Source organism: Sturnira hondurensis, unplaced genomic scaffold (genome assembly GCF_014824575.4).
Source record: "Sturnira hondurensis isolate 20B ecotype Veracruz unplaced genomic scaffold, ASM1482457v3 Scaffold0014104, whole genome shotgun sequence".
In the NCBI taxonomy this organism is placed as follows: Eukaryota; Metazoa; Chordata; class Mammalia; order Chiroptera; family Phyllostomidae; genus Sturnira; species Sturnira hondurensis.
The window spans coordinates 90,819-106,898 of NW_028086735.1; the positions used below are offsets into that span (position 1 = coordinate 90,819).

The 16,080-nt window shown below is 40.0% G+C and overlaps 2 protein-coding genes across 2 annotated transcripts; both read left to right on the forward strand.

Annotated features, from left to right (window-relative positions):
• The first annotated feature begins 8,810 nt into the window (after positions 1-8,810).
• On the forward strand, positions 8,811-9,749 carry LOC118998422 (olfactory receptor 4N2-like). Its single transcript, XM_037062627.1, has one exon. It carries the CDS (start codon positions 8,823-8,825, stop codon positions 9,747-9,749), a length of 927 nt encoding a protein of 308 aa, XP_036918522.1. The 5' UTR covers positions 8,811-8,822.
• Positions 9,750-10,884: 1,135 nt separating this feature from the next.
• Positions 10,885-13,794, forward strand: LOC118998424 (28S ribosomal protein S28, mitochondrial-like). The gene is made up of 2 exons (XM_037062629.1): positions 10,885-10,979; positions 13,301-13,794. The coding sequence occupies exons 1-2, from the start codon at positions 10,885-10,887 to the stop codon at positions 13,773-13,775; spliced, it is 570 nt and encodes a 189-aa protein (XP_036918524.1). The 3' UTR covers positions 13,776-13,794.
• The last annotated feature ends 2,286 nt before the right edge of the window (positions 13,795-16,080 follow it).

Sequence of the window (16,080 nt, forward strand, 5' to 3'; positions counted from 1 at the left end):
CACTCAAGATGCAACAGGCAGACCCTGGGCACAGGGTGGCAAGAGACAGATCCAGCCAGGTGGCGATTGTGAAGCGGGGCATGGCACACAAGGTGGCCGGCTTAGCCAGAGGTCCCACGTTTGCACGCAGATAAACCAGGTGAAACTGGGAAGCTAGGCAGACCGTGCAACCCGGAGTCCCAGTGCTGGGAAACAAAGCCTCAAAACACCAATTGAAAACACCCATGGGGATTGAAGCAGCAGCAGGAGAGACTCCCAGACTCAGAAGAGAGTACCTAGAAGGTACACAAGCCCACCCACACAGGAATCAGCACCAGAAAGGCCCTGGGGGAAGTGGCGGAAGGGACTGAAATCTGACTGAGAGTGGTGCAAGCGCCATTGTTCCCTCTCAGACCCCGCCCCACATATAGCATCACAACTCAGCAACTGGGTTGCCCCACCCTAGGCAGAGCCCCATCTAAGGCTCTGCCCCTCAGAAATAACATGTGCGACAAGACAAAAAAAATGGTCCAAACAAAAGAACAGATCGAAGCTCAGAAATAATACAACTAAGCAACGATGAGATAGCAAACCTATCAGGTGCACAGTTCAAAGCACTGGTGATCAGGAGGTACACAGAATTGGTCACAAATTAGATGAAAAATGAAGGCTATGCTAAGTAAAATGAAGGAAAATGCACAGGGAAACAATAGTGATGGGAAGAAAACTGGGACTCAAATCAATAGAGTGGACCAGGAGGAAGAAAGAAACAACCAAACAGAAAAGAATGAAGAAATAAGAATTCACAAAAATGAGGAGAGGCTTAGGAAGCCCCAGGACATCTATAAATGATCCAACATTCAAATTATAGGGGTACAGATAAGGAAGAGGAAGAGCAACAAGTAGAAAACTTATTTGAACAAATAGTAAAGGAGAACTTCCCTATTCTGGCAAAGGAAATAGAGTTCCAGGAAGTCCAGGAAGCTCAGAGAATCCCAAAGAATGTGGACCCAAGGAGGGACACACCAAGGCACACCATCATTACATTAGCCAAGATTAAAATGAAGGAGAGGATTCTAGAAGCAGCAAGGGATAAGGGGACAGTCACCTACAAAGGAGTACCCATCAGACTGTCAGCGGATTTCTCAAAAGAGACCTTACAGGCAAGAAGGGGCTGGAAAGAAGTATTCTAAGTCATGAAAGACAAGGACCTACATCCAAGACTGCTCTACCCAGCAAAGCTTTCATTTAGAATGGAAGGGCAGATAAATTGCTTCTCAGATAAGGTCAAGTTCAAGAAGTTCATCATCACCAAGCCCTTATTATATGAAATGTTAAAGGGACTTATCTAAGAAAAAGAAGATAAAAACATATACAGTAAAATGACAGCAAACTCACTAGTATTAACAACCATACCTAAAACAAAAACAAAAGCAAACCAAGCAAATAACTAGAACAGGAACAGAACCACAGAAATAGAGATCATATGGAAGGTTATCAACAGGGGAGTGGGAGGAGCAGAGAGGGGGAAAAGGTACAGAGAATAAGTAGCATAGATGGTAGGTAGAAAATAGACAGGAGGAAGGCAAGAATAGTATGGGAAATGTAGAAGCTAAAGAACTTATGACCCATGGACATGAACTAAAGTGGAGGAATGTGGGTGGGATAGAGTGTGCAGGGTGGAGGGGAATGAAGTGGGGGGAAATGGGACAACTGTAATAGCATAATCAATCAAATCTATTTTAAAAAATGTCTAACTACTTTTAAAAATAAAAACCAAACAAAAAGAATGTAAAATCCTCAGGAACAAAAATCATTTTTGTTTACTTCAGTGTTGTATTCCTGATACTACATACAGTACAGCCTGGTCCATGATTTTAGCTCATAAGATTATCTAAAATGATACATTTTTTTTTCCAGCAGAAATAAAAAGTTTTCAGTCTGAGGAATTTTTTTGTTTAATTTTAAGTTTTGTGGTAAATTTTAGGGAGTAAAGTCTCTGATTATAGCTATAATTATGAACAAAAATCACATATTCAAATGTGTTTGGTGGCAATAAACACTAACATATTCCAAGGTGGGGTTTTTTTGCCTCATATTTTAATTTTTTTAAATAAATAACTTTTTTTACCAGTTGAATTTATTTGTCTCTAGGACTTTATAGAATATGTATTTCTATAGCTTTTTTCTTGTGTTCATTTCCTATTTTCCTAATATAGTCTGCATTTCCTCCTGTTCCTTAATTTCCCTTCTCTTAATCTGTATATTTATCTTATTTCTCTCTCATCTCTTTTTAAAGTATATTTTATTGATTATGCTATTACAATTGTCCCAATCTTTTTTCTTCTCTTTATCTCCCTCCACCCAGTACCCCCATTCCCTTCAGCATTACCCACCCCCCCTTAGTTCATGTGCATGGGTCATTCATATAAGTTTGTTGGTTTCTCCATTTTCTATATTACTATTAACCTCCCCCTGTCCATTTTGTACCTACCATTTATGATTCTTATTCCCTGTACCTTTTCCCCCACTCTCCTTCTTCCCCCTCCCCTCTGATCTCCCTCCATGTGATCTCCATTTCTGGGATTCTGAAGTTCCTGTTCTAGTTGTTTGCTTAGTTGATTTTTTTTTAGGTTTAGTTGTGTGTTTGTTGTTATGTTACTGTTCATAGTTTTGATCTTCTTTTTCTTAGATAAGTCCCTTTAACATTTCATATAATAAGGGCTTGGGGATGATGAATTCTCTTAATTTTACCTTATCTGGGAAGCACTTTATCTGCCCTTCCATTCTAAATGAAAGCTTTGCTGGTTAGAGTAATCTTGGATGTAGGTCCTAGCCCTTCACAATTTCCAGTACTTCTTTCCAGCCCCTTCTTGCCTGTAAGGTTTCTTTAGAGAAATCAGCTGATGGTTTTATGGGAACTTCTTTGTAGATAACTCTCTTCTCATGCTGCTTGTAAGATTCTTTTCTTATGTTTAATCTTGGGCAATTTAAGTATGCTGTGTCTTGCTGTGTTCCTCTTTGGGTCAAACTTTTTGGGGGGTTTCTTAGTTTCCTGGACTTTCTGAAAGTCTATTTCCTTTGCCAGATTAGGAAAGTTCTCCATTATTTTTCAAATATGTTTTCAATTTCTTGCTCTTCCTCTTTTTCTGGCACCCCTATGATTCAGATGTTGGAACATTTAAAGTTGTCCCAGAGGTTCCTAAGGATCTCCTCATTTTTTTTGAATTCTCGTTTTTTCACTCTGCTCTGGTTTATATTTATTTCTTCCTTCTTTTCTAAATCATGGATTTGAGTTCATTTCCTTGCCTTCACTGTTGATTCTCTGTATATTTCTCTTTAGCTCTCTTTATATAGCCTTCACTTTTCTTCCTTTATTTTGCAGCCACACTCAATCATTTCTATGAGCATTGTGATTACCAGTCTTTTGAACTCTGCATCTGATAGTTTGGCTATCTACTTGTCATTTAGTTCTTTTTCTGTAGTTTTGTTCTATTCTTTTATTTCAGCCACATTTCTTTGTCCCATCATACCTTTTATGTTGTAAGGGACAGAGCCTTAAGTATTCCCCAGGGTGCAGCAACCTACTCCACTGAATTGTGGCGCTGTATGTCAGGGAGTGGTCAGAGAGGTAACAATGCTGATTGCTCAGTTCTTTCCCTACTTCAACAGACTGGCACTTTCTCCCACCACTGCAACCCTCACAGCCTTTTACAGCCAGAGGTTCTGAGGCTTTATTTTCACCAGACTGGAACCCTGAGTTGCATGGTCTGTTTCACTCCCCAGTTGTTCCTCCTAGTTTATCCTCATGTAAACATGAGACTGCCTAGTGCACCAGCCACTGCCTAGCCTACCAGGTTCACCAGACTCTGCTTTGCCTCATGTCCTCTCTGCACTGGCTTCCTAACAGTCATGATGAATGTTTGTTCTTTAACTCCTTGGTTGTTGGACTTCCATACAGTTCTACTTTCTGGAAGTTCTGGGTGTTTTTTTTAATTGGTTGTTTCCTTCTTTTGGTTGTTGGAAGAGGTGAAGCATATCTACCTTTGTCTCCATCTTGACCAGATGTCTTTCATTCTTTCCATTTGCCACTCTTACTTCTCTTTCTATGAACTGGAAGTGAATTAGAATAAAATGTGTTTGATTATGTATTTTAAAAACTTTCCATCAAGCACTTAATTTTTTGTTAGCAAATTTCTTTAAAACAAAATCAAATCTACTAAAATTTAAATTATGTTTCCTTCTACCACATCACTTTAACTATTTTCTTCTCTTTAAAATTATTTAATTGGAAAGTAATAGTTCCTCATCATTGCTCTAGCAGAGCAAAGAGACAATTATTCCTAAAAGGAAAAACAGCAAATACCAAGGCTGCAATAAGGTCTACTTAGGAGGACATCTCCCCTCCAGGAATTGTCAGTCTTACAACATGCTGTTCTTTTTTCCTAAGAAGGACTATGGAAATAGTCCTTGTGAGTCTTTGTGAGGATCATTTATTTTCTTTTTGCCTATCTCTTCATCAGCAGAAATATGTTGAATCTAATATGTTCCATTGATGGAACCCAACTGATGGAATGTTGATTTTAGAACCCCCATGTGACACAATGTCTTTTTAACTGATACATACGGGGTCTGATAGAATTGAATGCCTGATTGAGTATGGTTGGTAAGGTGATGATATGGGTGTAATAATTTATAGTTTTAATTTGAAAATTTACCTTAAATATCATATGGTATGCTTGAGTGTGATTCTGTTATGTTATAGAATTGCATGCTTATATTTTGTAATAAAATAGTTTGTAATAAAAAAGGAACATTATTCATGTCAGATCCTATATTTAGATATTTGGACTTAGCAGATTGCTAATCTAATTTTTGACTATATCTTTTTAGTATTCTAATAATTTCCATTGGGAGTGTTCTATAGCTTTGATAGCATTCAAATCCCAAGGCATATCCTCCTTGCATCACAAATTGGTTGCGTATTTCAAATTGTAGGAGGATTGTTGGTGAGAAAAGATGTATAAGAATGAAGGCAGTAATAACCAGTAATTGTCCCTTCTCTTAGGAGGTGATGCCTGCCATTTGAGAGTAGTGTTAGATTGCTGAGGCAGGGTAGTAAGAAGCTAGGATAATTCCTAGGCTTATGAAATGGGGATACTGAGGCAAGATAATAAAACCTGGCCAAGCAATTTGGCCAGTTCACAACCAGTGAATCACAAGGTCTTGTCTTCCCTACCTAAGGACATGGAGAACAAATGGTTTATATCTCTCCTTCCTGAACAGAGAATAAATAGCTTAAATTACCCTGGACTTAAGATGATTTAGAGAACAGAGACCCAATTAATGTGATTTGTGCCAGCCAAATCAGAGGATGGATGACCTTCAGGGAACACATGACAAAAACTCAATTAGAGCCAGACAGACTCAAGATAAAAATAAAACAGTAAAGCAAACCAAAGAAGAATCCCAAACTCTCCCTTGCACTCATTTTGATTCATTGGCATATTGGAAACACACCTGGAAAGCTGATAAATAATCTGCTGAAAACCTCCCTTAAGAATCTCTCTTGGCAGAGGAAAGATAAAAACCCACAAGACAAAGGATATCAGGGTGAGATCACAATCAAGAACGCCCATGCCTGCTCTAGGGGATGAAATTTTTGCTTTCAATCTCCTAAACTCCAAGGATTCCCATGAGACTTGCAACCAAGGGAGGAGTGGGCAGTGGTAGCTCATCCAGGGCTTACCTCTTGAACATGTCTCCAAGGCCCCCTTTTGCTCTGACTTTCCAGTGAGCTAAAAGCAACCCTGCCTTGGATCACTTCTGTCACTGAGATTTAACTTTCCAGTGAGCTAAAGAGCAGGCTGGCTTTGGCTGACTTTTTTCCTACAAAGTTTCTAGGGAGCCAAAGCAGAGCACTGCCTAGGCTCTCTCCTGTTGCTTCTTCTGTCCTCTGCCCTTCTTTTGTCTCATGGCCACCAGTTTGAATAAATTTACTCTCAAAATCCCCTGGACTTTTTTTGTGAAATCTTTCCTGTATCAACTCAATAACCTACACAGTACAGGCCAGCCTGAAGCAAACCTGCTCTGGGTCCTTGTCCCCTTCTGGTGACACTGCGGGAAAGGTAAACACTTTTGTTCTTATTTATGTTTATAAGAAAAAAAGGAATAAATGGAAATATATTACAACTTTTCAGGGGAGAAATCTGTTCTTTTGGAATGAAGTGGTCCAAATTACAGTAGAAAGAGGTTAATATATGAGGCCTGAATTCAGCAACACAGTAGCACCTTTCATCTGTTCCTGGTAATGTAGCTCTAGTTCTCCCCGACAGCTATGAGTACTATATTGGGGATATATGAAGCTTTTATTAAAACACCAATTGCCTTGGAGATGTTAATACTTGATCTTAAAATGTATATTATACTAACTAAGAGAAGTGAGGGATGTTAGATGATAATAAATCCCACCTGTTAAAGAGTGTGTAAAACAGAAATGCATGACAGGAAATAAAACACAAAGCACAGTGGAAGAGCTTTCAACTTTTAACCTTATAGCTACTTAAAAGTTTCTTATATGCCCAACAGACAGTCTCAATGTTTGAAAGAGTGTGAAATAGCCAAAAATATAATATGTTGAAGATGCACACTACCCAGGAGTAAGTAGAGAGAGATTCCTGGCTTACTTGTCTAACAGCAGGTTTTATGCACAGAAGGAATGATAAATACTGAAGCCAGTGGATGTCTGAGTAGAGAAGGAAGGGAGGAAGGAAGGAAAGAAGGGAAGAAGAGACAGAGAGAGATAGAGAGCAGGGAGGAGAAACAGAGAGAAAGCATAAAGGGATCAGAAAAGCTAATTCAGATGGTGCCATTTGTAAATTTTTATGCTTCAGTTTCACTAGGAAACTATGTGTGTTCTGGTCATGTGTGTGTGCGTGCATGTGTTTATACTCACATGTATGTGCCCTTGTGGTAGAAAATGCTTTTTTAATATTCCTAATTTTAACTGTATGTGCAAACCTCTGTTATTAATATATTTGGGTTTAGACATACAAAAAGCAGATATTTTGGTGTTTTCAATGGACATGTCACTGTAAAGAACTTTTTGATTTGAGACTTTGGTTTTCTTTCCATCTCTTCTCTTTCATTCTGTCTCCCTTTGCAGTTAGAGTGAGTGGATCCTTTTCTTTCCTCCTCTCTATGTTCCACATTCCACAACACTCCTGAACAACAAGTGTGCAATGCAACTGAAAGCATGTGAAATATTGTTTTATATGTTGTTTTAATTCAAGAGTTTTCAAGCTTTTAAAACTTTTCATCTCAACAAACAGCCATTTTGCACATGCACAAGCAATATATTTTATTTGGTATTTTATATTCAATTATACTGATTGCTTATATCTAAGCTGTAGAACTTTCTAAAACACTTTAAAGGAAGGGATATAATATTATATGTATAGAAATTTTACTATCAATTTCTTTATTTGTATGTAATATAAAATCTTTATTACAATGACTATCAGATCAGAATTCAAAAGTGATTTTTACAAATGTTGATATCTAATTGTGTCTTAAAACAATGTTGATATCTAATTGTGTCTTAAAACAATATTGATATCTAAATGTACATACTTGAGGAAAAAAGGAATCTAAATTTCTAAGATAATTTAGCAAATAACCTTATTTTATATTAATACCCTCATTTCTGATCATTAACAGGGTATATTCTTAAGGAAATACATGAATTTAATTATCTGGAATGTGTTTATTCTATCATCATAAACTGGTATACAAGGGGATCTTCAGAAAAAGTTATATATTGAGGTTATATCGCATATAAAGATTTATTTATTTACTCATTTATTTATTATTGTTGTTCAAGTACAGTTGTTTCCATTTTCACCCCACCATACTCTCCTGCCCCACCCATCCCTACTTCCCACCCTCAAACCTACCCCCTTTGGCTTTGTCCATGTGTCCTTTATACATTTTCTTTGTTAGTCCTTTTCCTATTTTCCCCCATTATCCATCTACCCCATCCCTGTGGCTACTGTCAGTTTGTTCTTTATTTCAACGTCTCTGGTTATATTGTAATCAGCAAGACAAACATGCAAAATGTAACTATTATTATTTTCATACCCATAAATTATAATGTTTGTTGGGTGAGCACATTCCCACTTTGGAGACCACCATACAGATCAGCCTTAGATCTTAATTTCTTCATAATGTTCAAGATTTTTTTATTGCAACCAGGTTGAGAGATTGATATTCTATAGAAAAAAACTGATGTAGTTCAAGTAAGTACAATTTTCTTTTTTTAGCTTTTTATGTCAACATTCCTAAGATATTATATAATTTGCATTCAGTAAATGTTCAAATTTCTGTATAGTTTCATATGCTTCAATAAATGTTAACACTGCTACCACTACAATTGAGGTAGAGAACAAATCTGTCACCTAAAAAAGCTCTGTTATTTCTCCTTGCTGTCAATCCCCACTTCACCCCCAGTCATATAAAAGATCCGCAGAACTTGATAACTGTGGTGAAGGTTTTTCTTAGTCAGAAAAAAATTTTATATACTGAATACAAATTGTAAATTCAGGATAGAGGCATTCCAGACTCTCACATGAGGGAACATGAATAGAGGAACAAGATGGAAACAGAAAAGGAGTGTTTGATAGTTATAATGTGTAGAAAAATAAAGGTTTTTTAGGTTGTAGGAGAATGAGGGTATAATATAGTTGTGTCATACATACACCAGTTTTAGTTAGAGAAGAACTATGATCTGGATGGAGAAGATGAAAATAAACTCCCTACTCCTTAATATTCTGTAGGCAGAGGAGATGGAGATACAAAATAGCACAGTGGTGAAAGAATTCATCCTCCTTGGTCTGACTCAGTCTAGAAATATTCAACTCCTGGTTTTTGTGCTCATCTTCATTTTCTACCTCATCATCCTCCCTGGAAATTTCCTCATCATTCTCACCATCACATCAGACCCTGGCCTCTCAGCACCTCTCTACTTCTTTCTGGGAAACTTGGCCTTCCTTGATGCAACCTATTCCTTCATTGTGGCTCCCAGGATGCTGGCAGACTTCCTTTCTGAGAAGAAAGTAATCTCCTACAAGAGCTGCATCACTCAGCTCTTTTTCTTGCACTTCATTGGAGGAGGGGAAGGTTTGCTTCTTGTTGTGATGGCTTTTGACCGCTACATCGCCATCTGCCGTCCTTTACACTATTCAACTGTCATGAACCCTAGAACCTGCTACATCTTGCTGTTGGCTCTGTGGATTGGAGGCTTTATTCATTCCATTGTACAAGTGGCCCTTATTCTCCACTTGCCCTTCTGTGGTCCAAATCAGCTGGATAACTTCTTCTGTGATGTGCCACAGGTCGTCAAGCTGGCCTGCACAGACACCTTTGTGGTGGAGCTCCTGATGGTCTCCAACAGTGGCCTGCTTACTCTCCTTTGCTTACTGGGGCTTTTGGCTTCCTATGCAGTCATTTTCTGTCATGTATGTGGATCATCTTCTGAGGGGAAGAACAAGGCCCTGTCCACATGTACCACTCATGTCATTATTATACTGATTATGTTTGGACCTGCCATCTTCATCTATGCTCGCCCCTTTAGAGCCTTACCAGTGGACAAAGTAGTTTCCTTTTTCCACACAGTGATCTTTCCCTTGTTGAATCCTGTGATTTATACTATTCGCAACCAGGAAGTGAAATCTGCCATGTGGAGACTATTGAGAAGGCATGTAGTATGCTAAATGGATTTCATAAGTCAAGATGGGGGAAGTTGGCTGCAAGTCATTTAACAAATGTGGTTTTTCATTGATTTTCTTTCATTTGTTAGGCATTATTGTAGACAATGAGGAACAGTTATGTATAACAAGAGGAAAAACTTAATGTATTTAAATTAATTAAGAGAAATACTAGAGTGGTTGATATAGAATGAGTAATTTAGGGGTTAAATTTTATCTTGACTATAAGGGTGGAATCACTTAGGTCTTTTAGCCTGAGATAAGAAATTCTATTCTGTCAACCCAATAAACACAATAAAAATAAATTTAAACACTTTATGCTATCCTAATTGCAATAAGGTCGTATTTAAGTAAGAAAGTCACTCATTCACAATTGCTTTTTTCTATGTTTTGGATAATATTATCAGATTCTGGGCAGAGATCAATAGTTGCAAAACATCAGTAAGACCAAAATGTTATATACTGACCTATATGTATATATGTGTGTATATATTTTACTCCCCCTGCCAAATTTAGTTGGGGAATACGAATGGAAGATTAATGATTTTATAGAAAAGTATCATGAGATTATTTTATTGATTTTTTCAAAAGTTTGATTATTACTAATGGGTTTTTTAAAATCCTCCCTGGATTTTGAAATTTGCCTTCAATTCTTTCACTCTGATTATGACAGCAATAGTTAATTAGTACTACAGACTTCTTTGGAGATTACATAAATCAGTCTAGTTATTTTTAATGCAATGGATTTAATGAAGGAAATTAGGTACTTATAAACTCTTTTAAGGGGTATACACATATAATAAGTAGCCTGAATGGGTGGCTCAGTTGGTTGGAGTGTCATTCTGTACACCAACATGTTGCGGGTTCGATTCTTGGTCAAGGCACATACCTAGGTTGTGGGTACAATCTTGCTGTGGTGTGTACTGGAGACAACTGATTGATGTTTCTCTCTCACATCAATGTTCCCACCCCTCTCTAAAAGCAATGAGACATGTCATCGGGTGAGGATTGAAAAAAAAAACAACTATAAGAATAAAGATCACTGATTCCAGTTTGTAGAAGAATGTTGTTCATGTATTATCAACAATAGGAAAAATAAGAAATAAAAAGTACACTTTTCTAGAAGCCCATCAAAGGGTAGATGAAGAGAGGAAGCCTTATTGTTCTGAGCTCCAGAGAGAGAGAAGACCTGTCAGATGAGCAGAGATCTATGGTGACATCCATATCTGTGGGCAAGTATCTAGTCTGGATATGGGCAGATGGAAAAGTCATCTTGCCATAGCAGTGAGGGACAAATACTGTATGATCTCAACTTTAACTGAAACATAATCAACAAAAGAAGAAATCAAGCAACATATAACCAGAGACATTGAAATTAAGAACAATCTACCAATAGTCAGAGGGGAGATGGAAGAGGACAGTGGGGAGAAGGATTTTCAGGAACTACTATAAAAGACACATAAACAAAACCAAGGGAGGGGTGGAAGCAAGGGAGAGAGGTGGGTTTGGATGGGGTTGGGGGTAGTGGTGGGGGGAAAATGCAGACAACTGTAATAAAACAACAATAAAGTAATTTAAAAAATAGAAAAGAATATATAAAGAAAAAAACAGAAGAGTAATCCTGCCATAGATTCAGATCTTCTGTAGGAATGAGAAAAGAGCTAAGCTTTTAATGACACATGGAATGCAGAAAGATTAAAATCTAAAAAAGTTACAAACACAAAAATAAATAGCTCATTTATAAAATCTTCTCCACCCCACCCCACCCCACATCTATATCAGTACTTTGCTCAGAAAAAAAAGTAGTGGAGCAAGAAATGAACATCAGAAGGGATTTGCATTCTCAGACATTGCTATATTGTTTCGCTATTGGCATCTACAGAGTTGAAATCTAAGGGAAACAAAAGTATCTAAATAGTGACTCAAAATCTTTCCAGCTGTAAATACTGACAAGATCAAAGTTAACAATTTCTTGGTGGCAGTTGGCAGATGTTGGCAGTAAAAGTAATCTGAGCTAAATTCAATATAATTAAACATGACTCCAAATTCCATCTCAACTAGACTTTGAAGGGATTTAAATGATTTGATTCTCATTTTAATTTCAAGTAGAAGAAAAGAATTTAACTCTCTGAAAAACTAAGCAAATAAAATTAAATATTCTTCTTCACTTTCCACTAAATTTTTAATAGTGTCAAAATATGATTTAAAACATTAGAATCTATGACAAGAAAAATATTGATAGACGAAGGCTATCAGTTGAAGCATATAATGGTATTCTCAGACAAAGTTTTTAGAAAACTATTGGAAACGTATTTAATATAATAAAAGGATAAGGACATAAGGATTTCAGGAGGGAAATGCAAACCCTAAATATAAATGGACATGCTAAAACTGAAAAGAACAATATTTGAAAGAAGAAACTGGGAGGAACTGGCAGATCATGTTAGGGAAAAAAGACCTGAATTTCTGAGCTTCTAGAACCAGAAGACCTGTTTTTTTTCCTTATAGAATGGCATTAGAAATCATGGTATGACTGCTAGGTGTGTTTCTTGCTAGTGGGGTGTCATTACTTGAGGCCCTCTCCTAAAAATATGAGGGAATATATGTGTGTATACTCACCTGTACATGTACGCATATCTAAAAACCTGTGTGTGAAAATCTGTATTAATACATGGATTCATACTGATGTCTCCCACTTCAATCCATTATCCCATGGATCATTCTAGCCTCTTCTCTTTGTTTATCTGTAAACTCACACTCCAAAGTGAGAAACTTGGATGCCATGACCTACTCTACATTTATTTAAGTGTTCAGTACCAATGTGACCATATACAGTACCTGGAGCACTGGGGAGTGTCCCACATTGGCCAAGATGGTGGTCAGTGCCACCAGGGGAGGCTCTTACTCTGAACCCACCAAAAACTATATGAGAGGATATGGCTCAAGCACACCAAAAGCTAGTCAGATGAATTGCTAGGGCTCTTCTTGCCCCCAGTATGACAAAAGCTGGCAAGATAATTGGACAGAAAAAAAGGCCTCCCCTCTCTATCCCTGTAAGAACCAGGCTTAAGCAGGAAAAAGGGGAGTCCAGCATTCTTTCAGGTCTCAACAAGGCACCTGAACAAAACCTCTTTCCTTTTGCACCAGCACCTGCCTGAGGAGTTTGGCTTTTGTCACAGCAGTCAGCCAAATCTTATTTTGTTCCCTTACCAAGGTAGACACATATACAGCAGTATCAGAACTGTTAACCCCTACACCATGGGAAGCACATCTATTAACTAGACTATGGTGCTTAACTATAGTTCCTTTTGCTATTAATTAGTCTTACAGATTCCACTAATTTCCAAAGTTTTTTAGGTCAGCCCCTTTACCTCCCATCCATTTCAGTGAAGTCATTTCATATTTGTTACTCTTTTTGGTCAGAGACTGCAATTCGTGCTGGGATCCCACATCCTTTTAATGGATTTTTTAAGTTTGTATGAATTAAGGGTCATTTTTACGCTGTAAATTTCTATGAGTTTTGATACATTCATAATGTCATGAATTCATCATTGCAGTATTATACAAAAAAAATCACACTCTAAAAAATATCTTTTGGGGCCTTGTCGAGGCACAGGCACTGTGACTGACTCCAGAAGCGAAAGTTCTGAATCCACGGAGTGTAGAATGCGCCCTGACGGCTTCGAGAGCGCCCTGGAGAGGCAATCGGAGCTGCAGTGCAAGCAAGAGCTTGGGCGGACAAGAGGCTTTCTGAAAAATGTGGAATCCTTTGCATCTATGTTGAGACATTCTCCTCTCACTCAGATGGGCCCTGCCAAGGATAAAGTAGTCATTGGACGAATCATTCATATTGTGGAGAAGGATCTTTATATAGATTTTGGTGGCAAGTTTCATTGTGTGTGCAAAAGACCAGAAGTGGATGGAGAGATTGTAAAGGATAAAAGTGCATCTGGAAACTACTGTGGTGGCTGTTTCATTAGGGAATGTAAGCAACTAAGTGTTCCCACAAAAGCTTTGAAGTTAATATCTTAATAGGACAAAGAGGAGAAAAAGTCAAGGCTGTACTCCTGCACTGGTTCAGGCTGTAGATCTATTGCCTTAAGAGTAGATTTAAAAAAATAAAAAGTTAATAAAAAGCCCTGGCTGGTGTAGCTCAGTGGATTGCGCATGGGCCTTCGAACCAGAGGATCGCGGTTCGATTCCCAGTCAGGGCACATGCTTGGGTTGCAGGCCAGTTCCCGGCAGGGGACACACGATACATTGTGTGTCCTAGGCAGAGGCAACCATACATTGATATTTCTCTCCCTCTCTGCTTCCCTTCCCCTCTAAAGATAAATAAATAAAATATTTTTAAAAAAGTTAATAAAAAGTGTGAGTTCTGGACGGAGGGAAGATGGCGGCGGAGTAGGACAAAGGATTTCGCTTCTCTCCATGCAAGGGAGAAGGACCTGGCTGATCTGCGGCAGAGCACAGCAGATGCCAAACTGGGATCCAGAATATAAGAAGGTAGGACTCCGGAGAGTGTAGTGGACACTGAATGACCAGAGGTTGAGGAGAGGAGATGACCACAGATCAACAAGGTAAAAGAGAGCGGTGCAGAGGCGGTGGCGGGCCCCCTGCCTGACCGCGCCAGGGCCCTGGCCGGCCTCCCTGGTCTCTGAGAGCCGAGGGTGGGCAACACTGACTCTGGGAGAGAACTGGTCACTGGCCACCCCCATCTGGCAGGGTGCAGATTGGAAAACACCATAAGAGATCAGTCTGCCAGTAGTGGCAGAGAGAGGAGTGAGCATTTGGAAGCAAACCAGACAGCTCTGATAACCCGTGGAGTCAGGTTGCTGGCTTGGGAGAACTGAGAGTTGCCAGAGCACTCCCTGCTTCGAGGGGCCTGTGCCTGCCCTCGAGCAGTCCCGGGGAACCTCGGGCTGCTGTCAGGGCCTCCAGAAGTGGGTCAGTTGCGAGCTCCATCCCTACTCAGCCGGCACAGACCAGCTCCATCCCTGCTGGCCCAGCGCAAGGCGGCGCAGACCAACTCAATCCCTGCTCAGCTGGCGCAGACAGGGAGACACTGGGAGTCAGGCATTGATCATCTGCTTGACTAGCTGCAGGTCTTGCGCGCCTTTCCGGTCCCCAGGCGGCCCACGCCGGGGCCTGCTCCTTCAGCCACGCGCGCCTTTCTGGCCCCTGGCTCCATCCACCGCGGGTCGCGTGCACCTTCCCGGCCCCCAAAGGGCCCTGAGCAGGCCATCTACTTGGGGACCGCCAGTTGCCCGTGCTTTTCCAGCAGGGCGGGGTCTGCGCCGACCCTCGCCTTGGGGAATTGAGAGTCGCCTGGGCGATCCCTGTGGTGCGGGAACTGCACTAGCTGGCAAACAGTCTCTCGGAGTCTCCGGCTGCCGGTTGGGCCCCTGGAAGAGAGCCAGTCGCCAGCTTCACCCCTACTCAGCCGGCACAGACAGGGAAACACAGGGAGTCAGGCTGTTGCTGTTGGTTTGGGAGAAATGTGAGTTGCTCTGTGTATTCAGCCACAGCACAGGGAAAGGTCCACACCCAAGTCTACGAGAAAAAGAAAGCCTGGCTGGGAGCACGCACCCACATGTCAGACCAGGGCTGGGAAGCCTGGGGGAAAATCCGCTCTCAGTAGGGCGCGGGAGAGAGGCGCCAGTCTGGATCTTGGGGGGTACTGGAAAGACCAGTTGAGTGTACCAAGGCGAGAGAAGAGCCACAATAACAGCCCCTCAGGCTGCTACAGCTAGTGAGACCAGAGGAAAAGGTTTGACTCTCTGGACACCAACCATAGGAGTAGTGGGAGCAGAGAACACCAAGATACCTACAGGAGACTGCACCACTGAATTCCATGGGAATCTTACCACAGAAGTTCACACCATAAACTCAGGGTACCAGAACAGATCAACCTACGAAGCTGAGGCCAACAAGAAGAGCATCACAAACAAAGGGGAGACAAAGAAACAATCCCCAAATGAAAGAAAAGGAGGAAGTCTTAGAAAGAATGTTAGATGAAATAGAGGCAAGTCAACTATCACATATTGAATTCAAAGCACTGATTATCAGGAAATTCAAAGAGCTTACAACGAGCTACCAGAAACTACAGGGGAGCTACAATGAATTCTCCACAAACTATACCAGCACGAAAAAGGAAATAGAGACCATCAGCAGAGGCCAAGAGGAAATGAAGAATACAATTTCTGAACTGAAGAACACAGTAGAAGGTATGAAGAGTAGGATCGATGAGGCGGAGGACTGCATAAGTGAGCTCGAAGACAGGGTGGAAAGATCTCCCAGATGGACGAGGTAATGGAAAAGAGAATCAGAAAAAATG